General features: G+C 42.9%; 1 protein-coding gene across 1 annotated transcript in view; it reads left to right on the top strand.

The window, feature by feature from the left end:
• Positions 1 to 13,617, top strand: part of URB1 (URB1 ribosome biogenesis homolog) — a 70,042-nt gene that overhangs the window by 45,761 nt on the left and 10,664 nt on the right. Inside the window, exons 26-32 of the mRNA XM_056858210.1 lie at positions 142 to 335; positions 3,045 to 3,155; positions 4,075 to 4,138; positions 7,823 to 7,994; positions 9,013 to 9,115; positions 12,599 to 12,759; positions 13,410 to 13,521. Of these exons, the coding sequence (XP_056714188.1) occupies positions 142 to 335; positions 3,045 to 3,155; positions 4,075 to 4,138; positions 7,823 to 7,994; positions 9,013 to 9,115; positions 12,599 to 12,759; positions 13,410 to 13,521 (917 nt within the window). The remainder of the gene's footprint in view (positions 1 to 141; positions 336 to 3,044; positions 3,156 to 4,074; positions 4,139 to 7,822; positions 7,995 to 9,012; positions 9,116 to 12,598; positions 12,760 to 13,409; positions 13,522 to 13,617) is intronic.

Raw genomic sequence — 13,617 nt, 5'->3', positions numbered from 1 at the left:
CGCAAGCCAAGCCAGCATCTGGGCATAATTCTTTTCTTCGTTAGCTTTACAAGCAAAGTGGGGTTTTTTTTTGTGGGGGTGGGGGATTGTATTTGTTTTGGGGTTTTTTTGTTTTACCATCTTTTAATCTCTTTCTCAAAGGTACCGTTATAAAGACCAAGATTTCATGAAAACTCTAAATTCAGCTATAAATTTGCTGTACCAGAAAGAAATGCATCTTAGTCAGAGATTAGTCAAGCTATCCGTGCTTTATATGATGATCACGCAGCACTCTTTATTTTTGCCAACAATGCTGAGGTCAAGCGAAGGCGCTGACTCGAATGTTCACACAAGAGGTATCTGTCCCTTTTGTTTCCTGCCGCGTCTATATATAACCGAAGTGTCTTTCAAATGCTGTTTTTAATCTCTCCAATTATCAGCCCACCTATGTATTTTCAGAGCTGTTCTATCTGGAACATGATTATTTCAGCATTGGCTCTAAACATTTTGCCTCCCCTGCTTCATTAGTGTTGCATTCTTTCTCTGCATGCCTTAATCAGTTCAGATGCTTGCTCTTATCATGATTTTGAAATACTGAAATCAGCCAAAGTATCCAAACTTAGCAAAGGGAGTAAGAAATGGTGTTTACTCAAATGTTTGTGAGGACCCTTTGTATTATATTTACATGAAACCACACGTACCGCATAGGCACAGGAAATAACAGAAATCCAACATGCACAGAAGATCCATTTACTGAAATTTATGAGATAAATCCCACCAAAATTTGAGCCCTGAGCTCAAAGAAGTATCATGAAAAGTATGAATAATGATTAGATAATGGTAACTAACGACACCAAACCCACATAGAGGGCCAGTGTTGCATTAGAATGTTGAACTCGGATCTGGGAGACCAAGGTTCAGATCCCCACTTTGCCATGGAAGTTTGTTGGGTGACCTTGAGCCAGTTAGCCCTGGATCCACAATAGACGCCCACAAATATATATATGTACAGAAAATGGCATTGTTTGTGTGTGTGACTGAGGACCCTATTTAAAACTTTCTTTGATAGATATTCCATTTTGGGGATATTTTTCCTATAGCCGCCATTTTCCAAGATGGCAGTTATGGTTATTTTGATATTTAAATTTCATGTAGGATGCTTGGTGTCAAATATATGTTTTTGAGGTTGATAAAGCCAAATACACTATTATGTTAGTCGTAGAGGCAGGTATTTTTTCCTATAGCTGCCATTTTGTAAGATGGCGGATCTTCTTTCACATTCTTGTAGGATGCTCATGTTGGTGTCAGATTGCATATTCTGGGGTTGATTAAGCCGAATATACTATTCCTTTTGTTGTAAAAACAAATCAAAGTCTTATTTTTGAAGGTTTTTAATATTTTGAGGGAGGTGATAAATCCAGAGAAACCCTTATTTTTAATGTTTGTAATGGTAATATTTGGGACAAAATGAAGCAGAAGAATTGCTAAGGTGACAATTCCTAAAAGTATAGAATATTCTGCTTCCTTAAATAGCAGTATTTATTATTTATTTACTTAAAATGTTTATTAGCCACCTTTCTTCCTTGCAGAGATCAAGGCAGCTTACAATATTAATAAAATACATTAAATAGATTAAACAGAAACATAAAACCAAAATTTAAAATCATAGTTTGGGACTGCTTTAATCAAATGTAGTCCTAATGAAACCATCTTCAGCTGCCTCCTGAAGATCAAAAGTGAGGGAGCCAGGCACAACTTCCTAGGGAGGTGGCTCCGTAATCGTGGGGTTGCCTGTGAAAAGGCCCTCTCTTGTATACCCACCCAATAAGCTTCTTTGATGGGAGGAGGGCCTTTGATCTTAATTCCTGGACAGGAACGTCTGGGAGAAGACAGTCCTTCCGATACCCTGACCCCAAGCTATGAAGGCTTTTAAGGTCAAAAACTTCTTGAATTGGGCTTGGGAGTGGATCAGTAGCCAGTGTAATTGCTGTAATATCAGGCTCACATGCTCCCAATAGCTGGCACTGACCAGTACTCTAGCCACAGCATTCTGTACTAGTTGCAGCCTCCAAACACTCTTCTAGGGTTGTCTCAAGTAGAGTGCATTGCAGTAGTCTGGTCTGGATGTAACTAAGGCATGGATCACTGTGGTTAGATCTGACTGAAAAAGGAAAAAAGATGAAAGGGGACTGGGGACGGCTTTATTGTCATGTACAATCCCTACACATTTCACTATTGAAGCTTCATCAGGGGGATCCGAGTTCTTTTTGCTGAACCTTTCCACAGCAATGGAGCTCTCAGCTTTCTCCCATCCTTGGTTACTTTCTGGTCCTCATGGCTGTGCAGTGTAGCAGAATTATGTTGTTATCTCAGCTCAAGAGGTAGGCAGAGCTAAGATTGAAGTAACAGGACTACATGGACTATGACATAATAAAGGTCTCAGAAAAAAGGACCACAAGAAGACCAGAGAAAAACTGTCTACAAATGAGTTCATTAGCTCTCAGAGCCATGTCAGCACAAGCGATATCCCATGTCAGAGTAGATGAGGAGAAAGGGTGTGCATAAGTTAAACCCAATAAGTATGCACCAATATTGCTGCAGGAGTGAGGTAAGAAGTCTCATCTCTCCTAACAAGTGCCCTTTGACATTTTAGGGGAAGGTCCTCTTTGTATTAGAAGAACACAAATTCTGTGATTTGAAAGTATCAGCTAGCTTTATTTTTAAAACCCGTATAACAGGATTATGTCAAAATGTTACTCATAATATAGCTTATATCTTGCTGTTGACAGTTGGAAATCACTGAGACGTTTTCCTGCTTGGTCCAATTTATTTATTTATTAGATTTTTAACATGCCCTTTCCTGACCAAAGATTTTTTAACCCAAGGGAATGAAAGGGAGCTGTGCAAGGAAGGGTCTTGTGTTGCTCCAAGTGTCTTTGTGCAGGAAAATTTTGTTGCCCCAAAACCTTATTGCCCAAAGGAGCTTCTGGAACAGTCTTTTCAAACTGTTAGGTAAGAACGAGTCATTTGGAAGACAGGAAACCTGTGTTTCTTTTTTGCTTCAGAGGCATTAGTGGACATACTGTTGACTCTTGTGAAATGCTGCCCTGAAGTATGTGAGAGTAACCATTTTGCTGTGCTACTTGGAGCCTATGGTGCAACTCTGAGTGTTGTAGGTAAGTCTGTCTCCCCTTGGAATACATGTAGGTTAATAATTCATAATGTAGAACTAGGATGGCCAACCTGTGGCTGTAGTTCAGGCAACTGCAGTTCCTGGATGCGTCAAGAAAATGAGCAGAAATGGAGCTAAAAGAAGAATCCTTTCATGGTCTCTTGTACTTAGGGATGCAAGTGAAGTGAAGCCTTCCTTATCCCAGTTCTGTTCTCTCCAAGTAATAATGAAAGGAGAAAAAAGGACTCTTGGGAGGCTGTGTGTGTATTTGTATGTTAAGAAGTAGCAGGCTACTAGATGAGTGGACTTGGTATTTGGGATCCTTAAGAGGGGTGGGTAAGGGAATTGGGGCTAGTTAGGAAAAGGGTGAGTAGAGCAGTGGCTTCGTGGACATTGGCTGGAGTGTCGTGTATCTTTTGTGGCATTCAGCCATATAGCTTCTCTTGTGTGTGGCACTGTGATGATTCAAACTGGCAGATAAACACCTTTGATGTCTCATCGGTAAACCTTTCGTGCTGCCTTCACTGAAGAGTATTGTGTTGAAGTGATGTTTAGTGTTATGAAAGCTCTGCTGAGTTTAAGCTGCAATTGCTGTTTCACAGATGCAAGCCCTTACTTAACATGGCAGCAAACGTGAACTCGCTCAGAGAGTTAGGATGAATCCACACATCGTTAGATATTACGCTGTCATTTCACTACAATTCAAGTTCTCCTGGATTGTCTTGTCCATACAAGAAAATCCAGTTGTGAATGATCACTGTAGCACAACAATAGAGGCACTTTTTACATGCAGAGGCTATTTTACTTGGACAGGCAATTTTTGAGAAGCAGACATAAATGTGTGGATGTAACCCTGTGAACTTTGGCCTCCTCGGATACGTATCATATTTATCTTCTCTCTCTCTCTTTCTCCCTTTTTTTAGACCAGAAGATATTGCTGCTGCTTAAGTTGTATGAAAGGAATGGCCTGAGTCTTGTAAATTTCAGGTTAGATTATCACCATCTTGATCAATGTGTTATATGGCTAGTGTGCTTGCAGTATGTCAGTTTGCTGAGGATTATCTTTGCTGTGGATTATCCTGACGCTGCCTGTGGGTATCACATGCAGTGAAGTTTAGTGTCTTAACTGATGTTGAAACAGCTGTAGTGGGATGTAAAGCTTGACCAATGTGGTCTCTACCCCAACCGTGTACCTGAGAGACATAACCCAGGTGGCTTCTGGATGTAATAAGTTCAGCACCCATGAGGGAAACAGAAAGAGAACAGTAACTCTTATTTACTCCCAGGGATGGGGGAATAAGATGGTTCAAAAAAGAGCATAAAACTATTTACAGGTGTACGGCAGTCTTGCTGGGACCATTCATTTATAAGGTTACAGTTGATAATTTAGGAGAGTGGAGAGCAGTTAGCAGCCAGGTTTTTATTATTGAGGCAAATATTGGCCTTCCCTCAGCCTCAGGATTCTCACAGTGTAAATGTGACCTCCTCTCAGAAACCACGGGTCTTTCACTAGTCTTTCACCCTCAAAAATTGGGGCTTTGAGACAGCTTGAGTCTCTTCCTTGAGCTAGCCTGCTTTATCACAGAAGATAGGTTCTGAGACTTCCAAAGGCTCCTGAGACAGGTTCTTTCCCAACTAGCACACAAACCCTGTCCCCACACATTCACTGGTTTAGCCTGTTTACACGCAAGGCAGACTTTAAGACAAGATCCCTCCAATCTCTTTTTCTCTGAAGGCTCAGGCCCTGACTAAAAACTAAGGTATCTCTCTCACTCCCCCTCCTCCCATCAGGCTCCTCTAGCCCTTTCAGGGATCTTGGTTGGCTCCTAGCTGCTTTGCTCACACACTAAACAGGACTAAAGGGATTTTTCCCTCAGAAAGGGGCAGGATCATTGCCTGTATGTCACACTTGCCACATCCCAAAAAATTATTAAACAAAATGCATTTTATGTTCCAAAATAGAATTAAGCCTGAGCATAGGAAAAGGTACTCCTTAGACTAGTAGTGTTCAGTGAAGTATAGAGCAGCATCTTTACCCTTCTTACATATCTCTACCCTGATCCAGCAAAGGTTACATAGATACCAGAACTGTCAATCTCCAGGTTCTCTCCCCCTTGAGGCTCAGCTGGTACCTATGTTACTTCCAGCTGAAAATGGACAAGGTTGTGAATAACTCATCTTCTGCCACTTATCCCAGCTACTCCAGTGGTTGTGGAATATGCCTTAGGGGTGTAGGAAGCCTTCTTAACTTTTCTCATGACAGCAGTGGCTTACTCTTGCATTACTTCAGTACTAAAATGCTTAAATATGTTATTATTTGTAACTCAACAGGATGCTACTGTAGTTGAGGCAGCATAAGGGATGACTCCTTAATCTCTCCTTAAAGATTCCTGCTGCTGCCTCCACTGGTCATGGCGACTAGCTGGCCTCCACTGGTCATGGCCACTAGCAAACTGGATCCGCTGCTGCAAAGAGTTGTGCAAATAATCTGGGCTGCCATCTCCCAAGGAGGTGGGATTGGGACCTCCACTAGCTCTCCTAGCCCTAGGGATGCCAGCCTCCAGGTGGGACCTGGGGATCCCCGGAATTATACCCCACCTCCAGACTCAGAGATCAGTTCCCCTGTCAGGCCTGCATTCCTCTGCTCTCAGCATCCTGTCAGACTGAGAATGTTTTGATTCCGAGGCCTCTCAAGGCCGACCTGCTAACTCCTGAATTCGTTGTCGCGAGGGGACTTGGGCCTGGGCGCCGAGAGGGTCTCTGGCCTGGAGGATGCTGGGGCTGATACAATCTCTTCCGCCTCAGACCAGTCCGAGGGGGAGTCAGAGCTCGACTCTCCCTCGGGCGTCACCAGATTGAAGCAGGACACACCTTGCGGGCAACCTCTGGCTTGTATCCTTCCTGGCAGTCAGACTTCTCTGGCCTTATATACCCTCCAGGCCAGAGAAGTCTCTCCCAAGCTCCGCCCCGGAAGTTCATATAAGGGCTGGAAGGCGTTGCCTCCCAGCCTCCAGATGCCGGGCGAGGACCGCGCCTGTTCCCCGCCCGAGCCCGCCTGCAAAACAGCTGGGCGGCGGGGAGGCCGGCTACGGCCAAGGCCCTACCCGTGCCGCGGCAGCGGCCCTCTCTTCCCTTGGCCGGGCCCGCGGGTCGGTGGCCTGCGGCTCCCGCGGTGGCTTCGGCTGGGCCTGTGGGTCGGCGGCCCGCGGCTCCCGTGGCGGCATCAGCAGGGGCTGTGGGTCGGCGGCCCGCGGCTCCCGCAGTGGCTTCGGCTGGGTCTGCGGGTCGGCGGCTCCCACAGTGGCCTTGGTCGGGCTCCCTCCCCTCTCGCCGGCTCGGTGAGGCGCTGGGGAGAAAGAAAGCCCCGGTGACTCACCGCCCGCGGGAAAACTGGTGAGTGTGGGGGCTGGGACTCGGCCCGGGAAAGGGGGTTGGGGGCCCCTCCTGGGACATTCCTGTTCCAGCGCTATCTCCCGTGGGAACGGCTCCTCGTTGGGAGGGGGGTTACTGTGACTCATGCTTTCCAATATAGGCCTTACACTGTGCTACCCGTTCCCAGTTGTGCCAATTTACTTGTTAGCTCTGCAAACCTGTATGTTTTCCAATAAATCAACTCTCTTTTGGACTTCTTGTCAGTGTATGTTGTTTGTGGGATTACCACGGGGACAAGTGCTTACATCCCCTGGATAAAATGGATGCTTTGGAAGGTGGACTGTATGGGATTGTACCCCACTGAGGTCCTTATCCTCCCCAGGCTCCATCTCCAAATCTCCAGGAGTTTCCCAGCCTGGATCTGGCAACCCTACCTAGCCCTTATACCAAACTCTGCTCACCATGCTTCTACCTAGAGAGATAAGGTTGGCGGCAACTAGAGATGGAGCTTTTTTGGTGGTTGCACCTCGCCTTTCCTCCCCCTTGATGCTCAGCTGGAACTGATTTTACTTCCTGCTGAAAGTGAATTACTCCAGTGGTCAAGGCAAACAATTGTGGGACGTGCTATTCCTAGAGGTAGGAAGATAGTTGGTTGCCACAAAACTGCTGTAAATATTAACTGCCGTAAATATTGTTTCACTGCTGGAGTATATTACCTGTTTTGCAACCAGGGCAGGTGGCAGTGGCTGAGGAGAGGCATTTTTAAAGAAGCATCCCAGATCCTGGCCTGCTTGTTCAAAGCAGTGGAAGGAGGATTCTTCACCCCACAGACACACACACACACACACACACACACAAACTTTGCCTTGTTTTGCTTTTCCATCCCTCAGATAAACAACAAAGTAAATAAAATTGTGTTGAATGGTGAAGACACTGTGGTAGCTACTGAAAACAACTCTGTATTTGACTTGATAGTAATTGATATTCTTTACAGAAATCTATTAGGATTACATGTTGTAGGCAGAGTTGTAACCTTTTTCTCTAAGTTGGAAGCTGGTGAACAAGAAGCACTGTCAAAATGAATTTTGCTTCATAGTTCAATACTGTTAGAAAGCATTTCGAAAGAAATGGCGTTGTCAAGGAAACAGATTCTAGCTTTGGGTTCTTGGGTAATAAAAAGAAGTGAGGGAAAAGTCAATGCAGCTGAACCATTTATAAATCAAATCTGCTTTCTATAATTGTCACCTTCTACAGCTATAGCCTTAAAGACAAATTACTTCCTCACTAATCTAATTGCAGAATATTACTTTGGGGTCCTGCTGCTGTGGAACATCACAAGACATGCAGGAGTTTGGGAGAGTCGCTGTGGCAGCAGCCAAGCGCAGAAGAAATTCTGAGTCTTCTAGACCGAGAGATGATGATGAGGACCATTCTTCATTTTCCACAGCACCGACATCTTCTCCTCCAAGAGGTGCCTAGGATTAATTGCAGATTACTGTCCCTTTTGATATATAGTTGATGACCCTTTTGATTTTTGCACTTATTCACATTCTGAAAGGTAGCGCTTGAAGTACTGAGGCATAATGACAATTCTAGTCAATTGTGTCAGAAAATATTTCCCAGTGTCCTTTGTTTTCAAATATATGGCTGTATAATCTTTCCCCCCGTTACATTCTGTTTCAAACTGCAGCAACATAACTCTTTGCATTGACTGAGGCTTCAAATTTTGAGCTAATTATATTGTGACATCCACTGACTAAGGTGTCGTTGGACCCTTTAACTTCTGAGGAAGGTGAGGGAGGGCACCTTGGCCGTCTTCTGGGCATGAAGTATGGGTCACTGGGGGTTTGGGGGGGGAGGTAGGTCAGAATTTCCTGCATTGTGCAGGGAAATGATGGGAAGATGACCTTGGTGGTCCCTTCCAACTCTATAATTCTATGATTGTGTTATTTGAAGTTCCCTTGAGCTGCGGTCCTGGAGGACTAATAGCAGTCAGGAGCCTCCTGAGCCAAGTGGTCCTCATGTTGCATGCAGGGCCACAGGGGCCACTTGCTGGTCCTGGCCCAGGAAGACAATAGCAGTGAGGTGCACCCATTGCCCTTGTCCTCATGGCCCAGATCTGAGCTGAGCAGCCCCCCGAGGCCATTGCCTGCACTGTAGGGGGCCGCTTGGCTGTGTTTACCGCATATCTGTATTGATGATCCAGTCTGTTCCTGCAGGGAATCACCATGTAGAAATCGCTGTCGAGTTGCACATGTCTAGTTCTTGAGCAAAGAGAGTTCACCTTAAGATAGTTCCAGTTCACCTTAAGCTAGAGGAAGACATAAGAAACGCAACAACAATTATAACACTGCTATGAGAACTGCATTCCGGCTTTACAGTTTTCACAGTGCTGGCATGCTTGTGGCTGCAAGGAATCATCACAGCAATCAAATTTCATCATATCGTTTGAAATTCTGCGTTCCATTATTTTATGTCCTTTGTTTTAGGAAGAACAGATGCTGCAAAGCAAAGGCAAAAACAAGGTGGATCTTCAAGATCTCTATGACCCTTGTTTCCTTCTTCAGCTCTTCAGTGAATTGCTGAGACCAGGTACAGGAAATCATCTTGCATTCAGGAAAATATTTTGTACAAGTTTGTAGTCATAGACTGTGATTAAACAAATATATTTGGGCTATGGTTTTTGAAGCAGCAATCTCCCTTGAAATGTTTGCTGCAGGTACTTACCCTTTACAAACTGTAGCCTTCCCTTACTGACCTGTTCCACTTAGAAAGAAGTCTGTGTAGTCTATGTGATTGGAATTTTGGTTAAATTCTTTCCTTTTACTTATTTTCTAAGTAATAGCCATCATCTACCATTCAGAAGCTATTCTCTTCCTTTGGCCTTTTAAACCTGTTGGCCTCTTCAAATATTTGGCTGATTTACTCAGTGTCTGGTACTCATCCAATCTCTGCCTCTCTTGCTGCTGCCATTTTATATGATATCCTGGCTTTAAAGGGAGCCTAAAAGGTTGAGCTGGAAACTATAAACTGTAACAAAATAATTATATTTATTACAAGGTATACACTATAAATTTGTTTAAAACACAGGGCCTGGAATGCAGGCTACATATAAAAACAGCAGTTACAAAAATCTCATACACAGTTGATATACATTCAATATAAATGACCAATACAGGACCAGGACCATACGTGTTTCAGCCTGAATAGGCCTTCCTCAGTGGTCATAAATATACAACATGATTAATAAAAACACATCCAGAAGTGAACCTTATGCGGTATTTTTTAATCTTATATCTTATATGGCCTGATACATACTCTTAATCCAAACCTTGGATCTTGCCACATGGAAAATTGCTCATGCACCAATCTGGCATAGAACTGTCAATGTTTCTGGATGTGCGACCATCAACTAGTGATAAATTGCATCAGACCACATAAGATATAAGATAAAAATACCTCATAAAGTTCACTTCCAGGCGTGTTTATAACAAATTTATACTGTACACCTTGTAATAAATATAATTATTTTGTTATAGTTTATAGTTTTCAGCTCAACCTTCAAAGCTCCCTGTACTTTCCTGGTTGGGACCCCCTACACACACACTTTTTGTTGTCCTATCCTAGCTTTAAAGCCAGAAGCCGCCTGGTTAATTGTTCAGTGGTGCTACATATGTTAGCTCTCAAGAGCTAACGTGGACAAAGTTTAATGTAGTGTTAAACATTTTTGCCTTAACAAGACGCAGTCAGGATGCCCCTCCACACTGCTCTTCCCAGATGAGGAGAAGTGATGGTGATAGATTCTGTTCTTGTAGTAACAATTTTATTTGTGTTCATGCTCTGGAGTGCAGATCTGGTGTATTACAGCTGCCTATAAATGATTGGTGATCAGAGGCTTGTTTATCACGGGCAAGTTCTCCTCTTGTTCTCTGGATAAATACTGCTTTGTGGCACCTCTTGCATTTGCTGTGCAACAATGACCTCTTGTAAAGCAAGTGTTTCCTCAATCATCTCTCAAAGGGCATGAGCTGATCATGAGCAGGACACACGAGGGCTGCAAGATGGATTCTGACAGGCATGACTGGCCTTCGTCTGAGATGCTTTGCTGTTTTGACATTATGTCACGTGGCTTTGTGATTCTGCGTCGTGAGCCTGATCACCATAGTTCCCTCACTGGGCAATAGTTGTTACTGAATCCCATCCCCCTGTTCTTCTCCCATGTTCTCACTTATAAGTGGCAAAGGACAATTAGTTTCTATTAAGGAGTATTCCATATCTCCCTTGCCCTAGCACTGTAAACCATTCTTCTGTTCCTAGAAGTTTGGAAGAGATAGGATGTTTGCTGTTTGCTCTTGGTTTATATTAGATCATTTATTTGTTGCTTATGAGTAGGTTGTGGGGTACCTTAGAGAATAACAACAACTGAGAAAAATTCATAGCAGGCAGGACAGCTAGATCAAAATCTCCCAGTTTCTTAAATTCTACAGTTTGTGTACAGGGGTCTGTGGGTTAAGTAGTTTGACCAACAAATGAAATACCATCCTTTTAGTCCCATACTTTGTTTCTTGGGAAAAGATTACCTCTTCTCCTATCCTTTCAAGAATTCTTTTGAAAGCCACAAATTGTTTTCGAGTTGTATTCTTCATCAGGGTTTTTAAAGGACCTTTTCCATTGCTTCCCTCATTTTTCAATCTCACCTGCATTTTTGACACTTTCTGTGACTCTACTCAAGCTATAGCTCTTTCTTTGGCTCCTCTTAGAAATCCATCCAGCTGTGCCTCTGTTGCTGCCTCCCCAAGTCAAATTACAAAGGGATACTCCTACTTACTGCTTGCCACAATGCTTCCTTTTATCCTGTAAAGAATTCTTTACAAACCTACTGCCTCCATAGAATCTTTTGCAGTCATGCTACCGTCATTTTGAACCTGCTCAGTGGGACAATCCTGAGCATGCCGGATTGTATTAGCATGTGGCCCAAAGGACCTTTGTTACATTTTTGCTTCAGGTATTATAACAGCACCCTATGAATAAATGTCCCATAATTACTTCTCACTAGATATGAAAGCCCCACATTACTCACAAAAGGAAAAAAATACCCCTGTGGTAATATCTAGAAGTGATAGTTATCTCAGCAGCCATTTCCCTCCCCATCTTTCCAAGGTTCTACAAACAAACTGTATGTCCAGCATAAATCACACTCCACATAGTAACTGTTGACTTCATTTCACAAGGCCAGATCTTGTTATAAATTGTTCCGTCCATGACCTATGTTCAGGTTTTCAAATGAATCTTCTATTGGTCAATTAACCATAAACCAGAGTGAGATTTTTTTGTTGACGGTATCCTTTTTAGTATGAGAGAGCAATGGTAATGGAGTGGGGTGTGGGATTAACTTAGAACACTTCTGCCCCCTGGTTCCATCTTCACAATCACTAGCTTGGATTAGAATCACTGTTCTATAAATGCATTTGCAATGTTTGAAAAGAAAAACAAAACCTTTAACCAAATTGTATTAATCACTGCAATGGGTGTATGTCCATGTGTGTATAAAAGTGTGGTTAAGGGCAGTTACTCATTTTTAACTGATCTTGAATATGCACCCTGAGAGATCTGAATAAGGTTAAGGGAGGTTAAGGAAGAAAGGTATGTAAAAGGAAGAGATGGCGGGGAATACCAGAGTGCAAGCCCCCTAGGAAATGGGATACAAGAAGGCCTCATGTCCAGTGGGTCTTGCATTATGTGAAAAGAGAGTCAGTCAAGCAGAGGCATCTGAGGGGGTGAATTCTGCTAGGAATGCAACAAAAAGGTTGGTTCTGTAATCAAGCCCCTATTTAACTGGAGAAGACTATTTTTTGTGTGCAGATCCATAACTTATTCTCACTAGAAATGACCTTTTAGAAGGATTTTGAGAGAACTTCCTTTATAGCATGGGAGGGAGGGAGAGATGTGGGGTTTGCTATTTTATTCTGGTTTTAAGCCAGAATTTTTTTTTACTATTATTGTAAGCTTCCCTGAACCATGAGAAAAGGCATGGTATAAATGTTTTAATAAATAAATATTTGTTTTTTTTTGTAGAATGTGTAGTAGGATGTCCAAAGTTCATTGAAGTCAATGCTTTGGGGCTAACAGTAGCTGCCCTAAGCAGCTATGACCATAACATGCGAGCAGCAGCATACTATGTCCTGGGCTCTTTCCGCTTTCACCTTGAAGGGGCTCGATTTCGAGAACAAAGACAGGTAAGACTATGTTAACTTTACTGCTGTGTGTACACAGTGGTTTGGACTCCAGTTTTGCGAAACTAAAACCTGTTTGAGAAGTATCTCACAGGACACTGTCATGCTGATTTTCCTTTATAAAATATATGAACGTGCTTCTTATTTTTAGGGCAATGTGTACTTTTCTCATCCCTAAATGTACAGTTTCTATAGGGACCTAACTCATACAAATATTACAGATGGAGTCATATGAGAATACAAAACTCTATTTCTATCATCATGCCCCCATACCCATTTTGCGATTTTAGAACAATCTTTTGTGATTAGCTTATATTGTAACTTATAGACTATGGCTTGGGGTCTTGCTTGTATTTCTGTGGGTACCAGGTAGGGGGCATTTTTGCCCCATCCCCCAGACACACCATTTTGGGTGTTCTTTATGGTGGCCACAAGAGGGAAGACTTGGTGGAAATTAGCCCCTCCCCTTGTACCCATGGAAATCTATGAGGGATCCAAATCTATGATTAATTTCTTTTCTCCTGGAGTTTCTATGAGGGAAGTTTGCGGTTGTCATGTAAAGATGGATCTTGTGGATGCGATTTGACAGCAGCCTGTGGGACTCCAAAACCTACCTTCTAATTTTTTGTTAATTTTTTGCTCTCATATTACAGTTGCTTTACCTTATGGATGTTGTACAAAATGGAATCAGACAATCAAATTTCAGATTTACTTTCCCTTTAACACTCTACATTGCTAGAGTAGCCCAACACATGCTGAAGCCAGGTACTGTAGAACAAGCTGTACTTTGTTTCTCAATCACTGGTTATCTAATAAAGTAAGAAAGATTAGACAGACGGCACAGGAGTGTTAACTGTTTTG

The sequence above is a fragment of the Euleptes europaea genome, chromosome 12 (genome assembly GCF_029931775.1).
Source record: "Euleptes europaea isolate rEulEur1 chromosome 12, rEulEur1.hap1, whole genome shotgun sequence".
In the NCBI taxonomy this organism is placed as follows: Eukaryota; Metazoa; Chordata; class Lepidosauria; order Squamata; family Sphaerodactylidae; genus Euleptes; species Euleptes europaea.
Note: the sequence above shows the minus strand (reverse complement) of the source record. Positions and strands in the feature narration are given on the sequence as shown.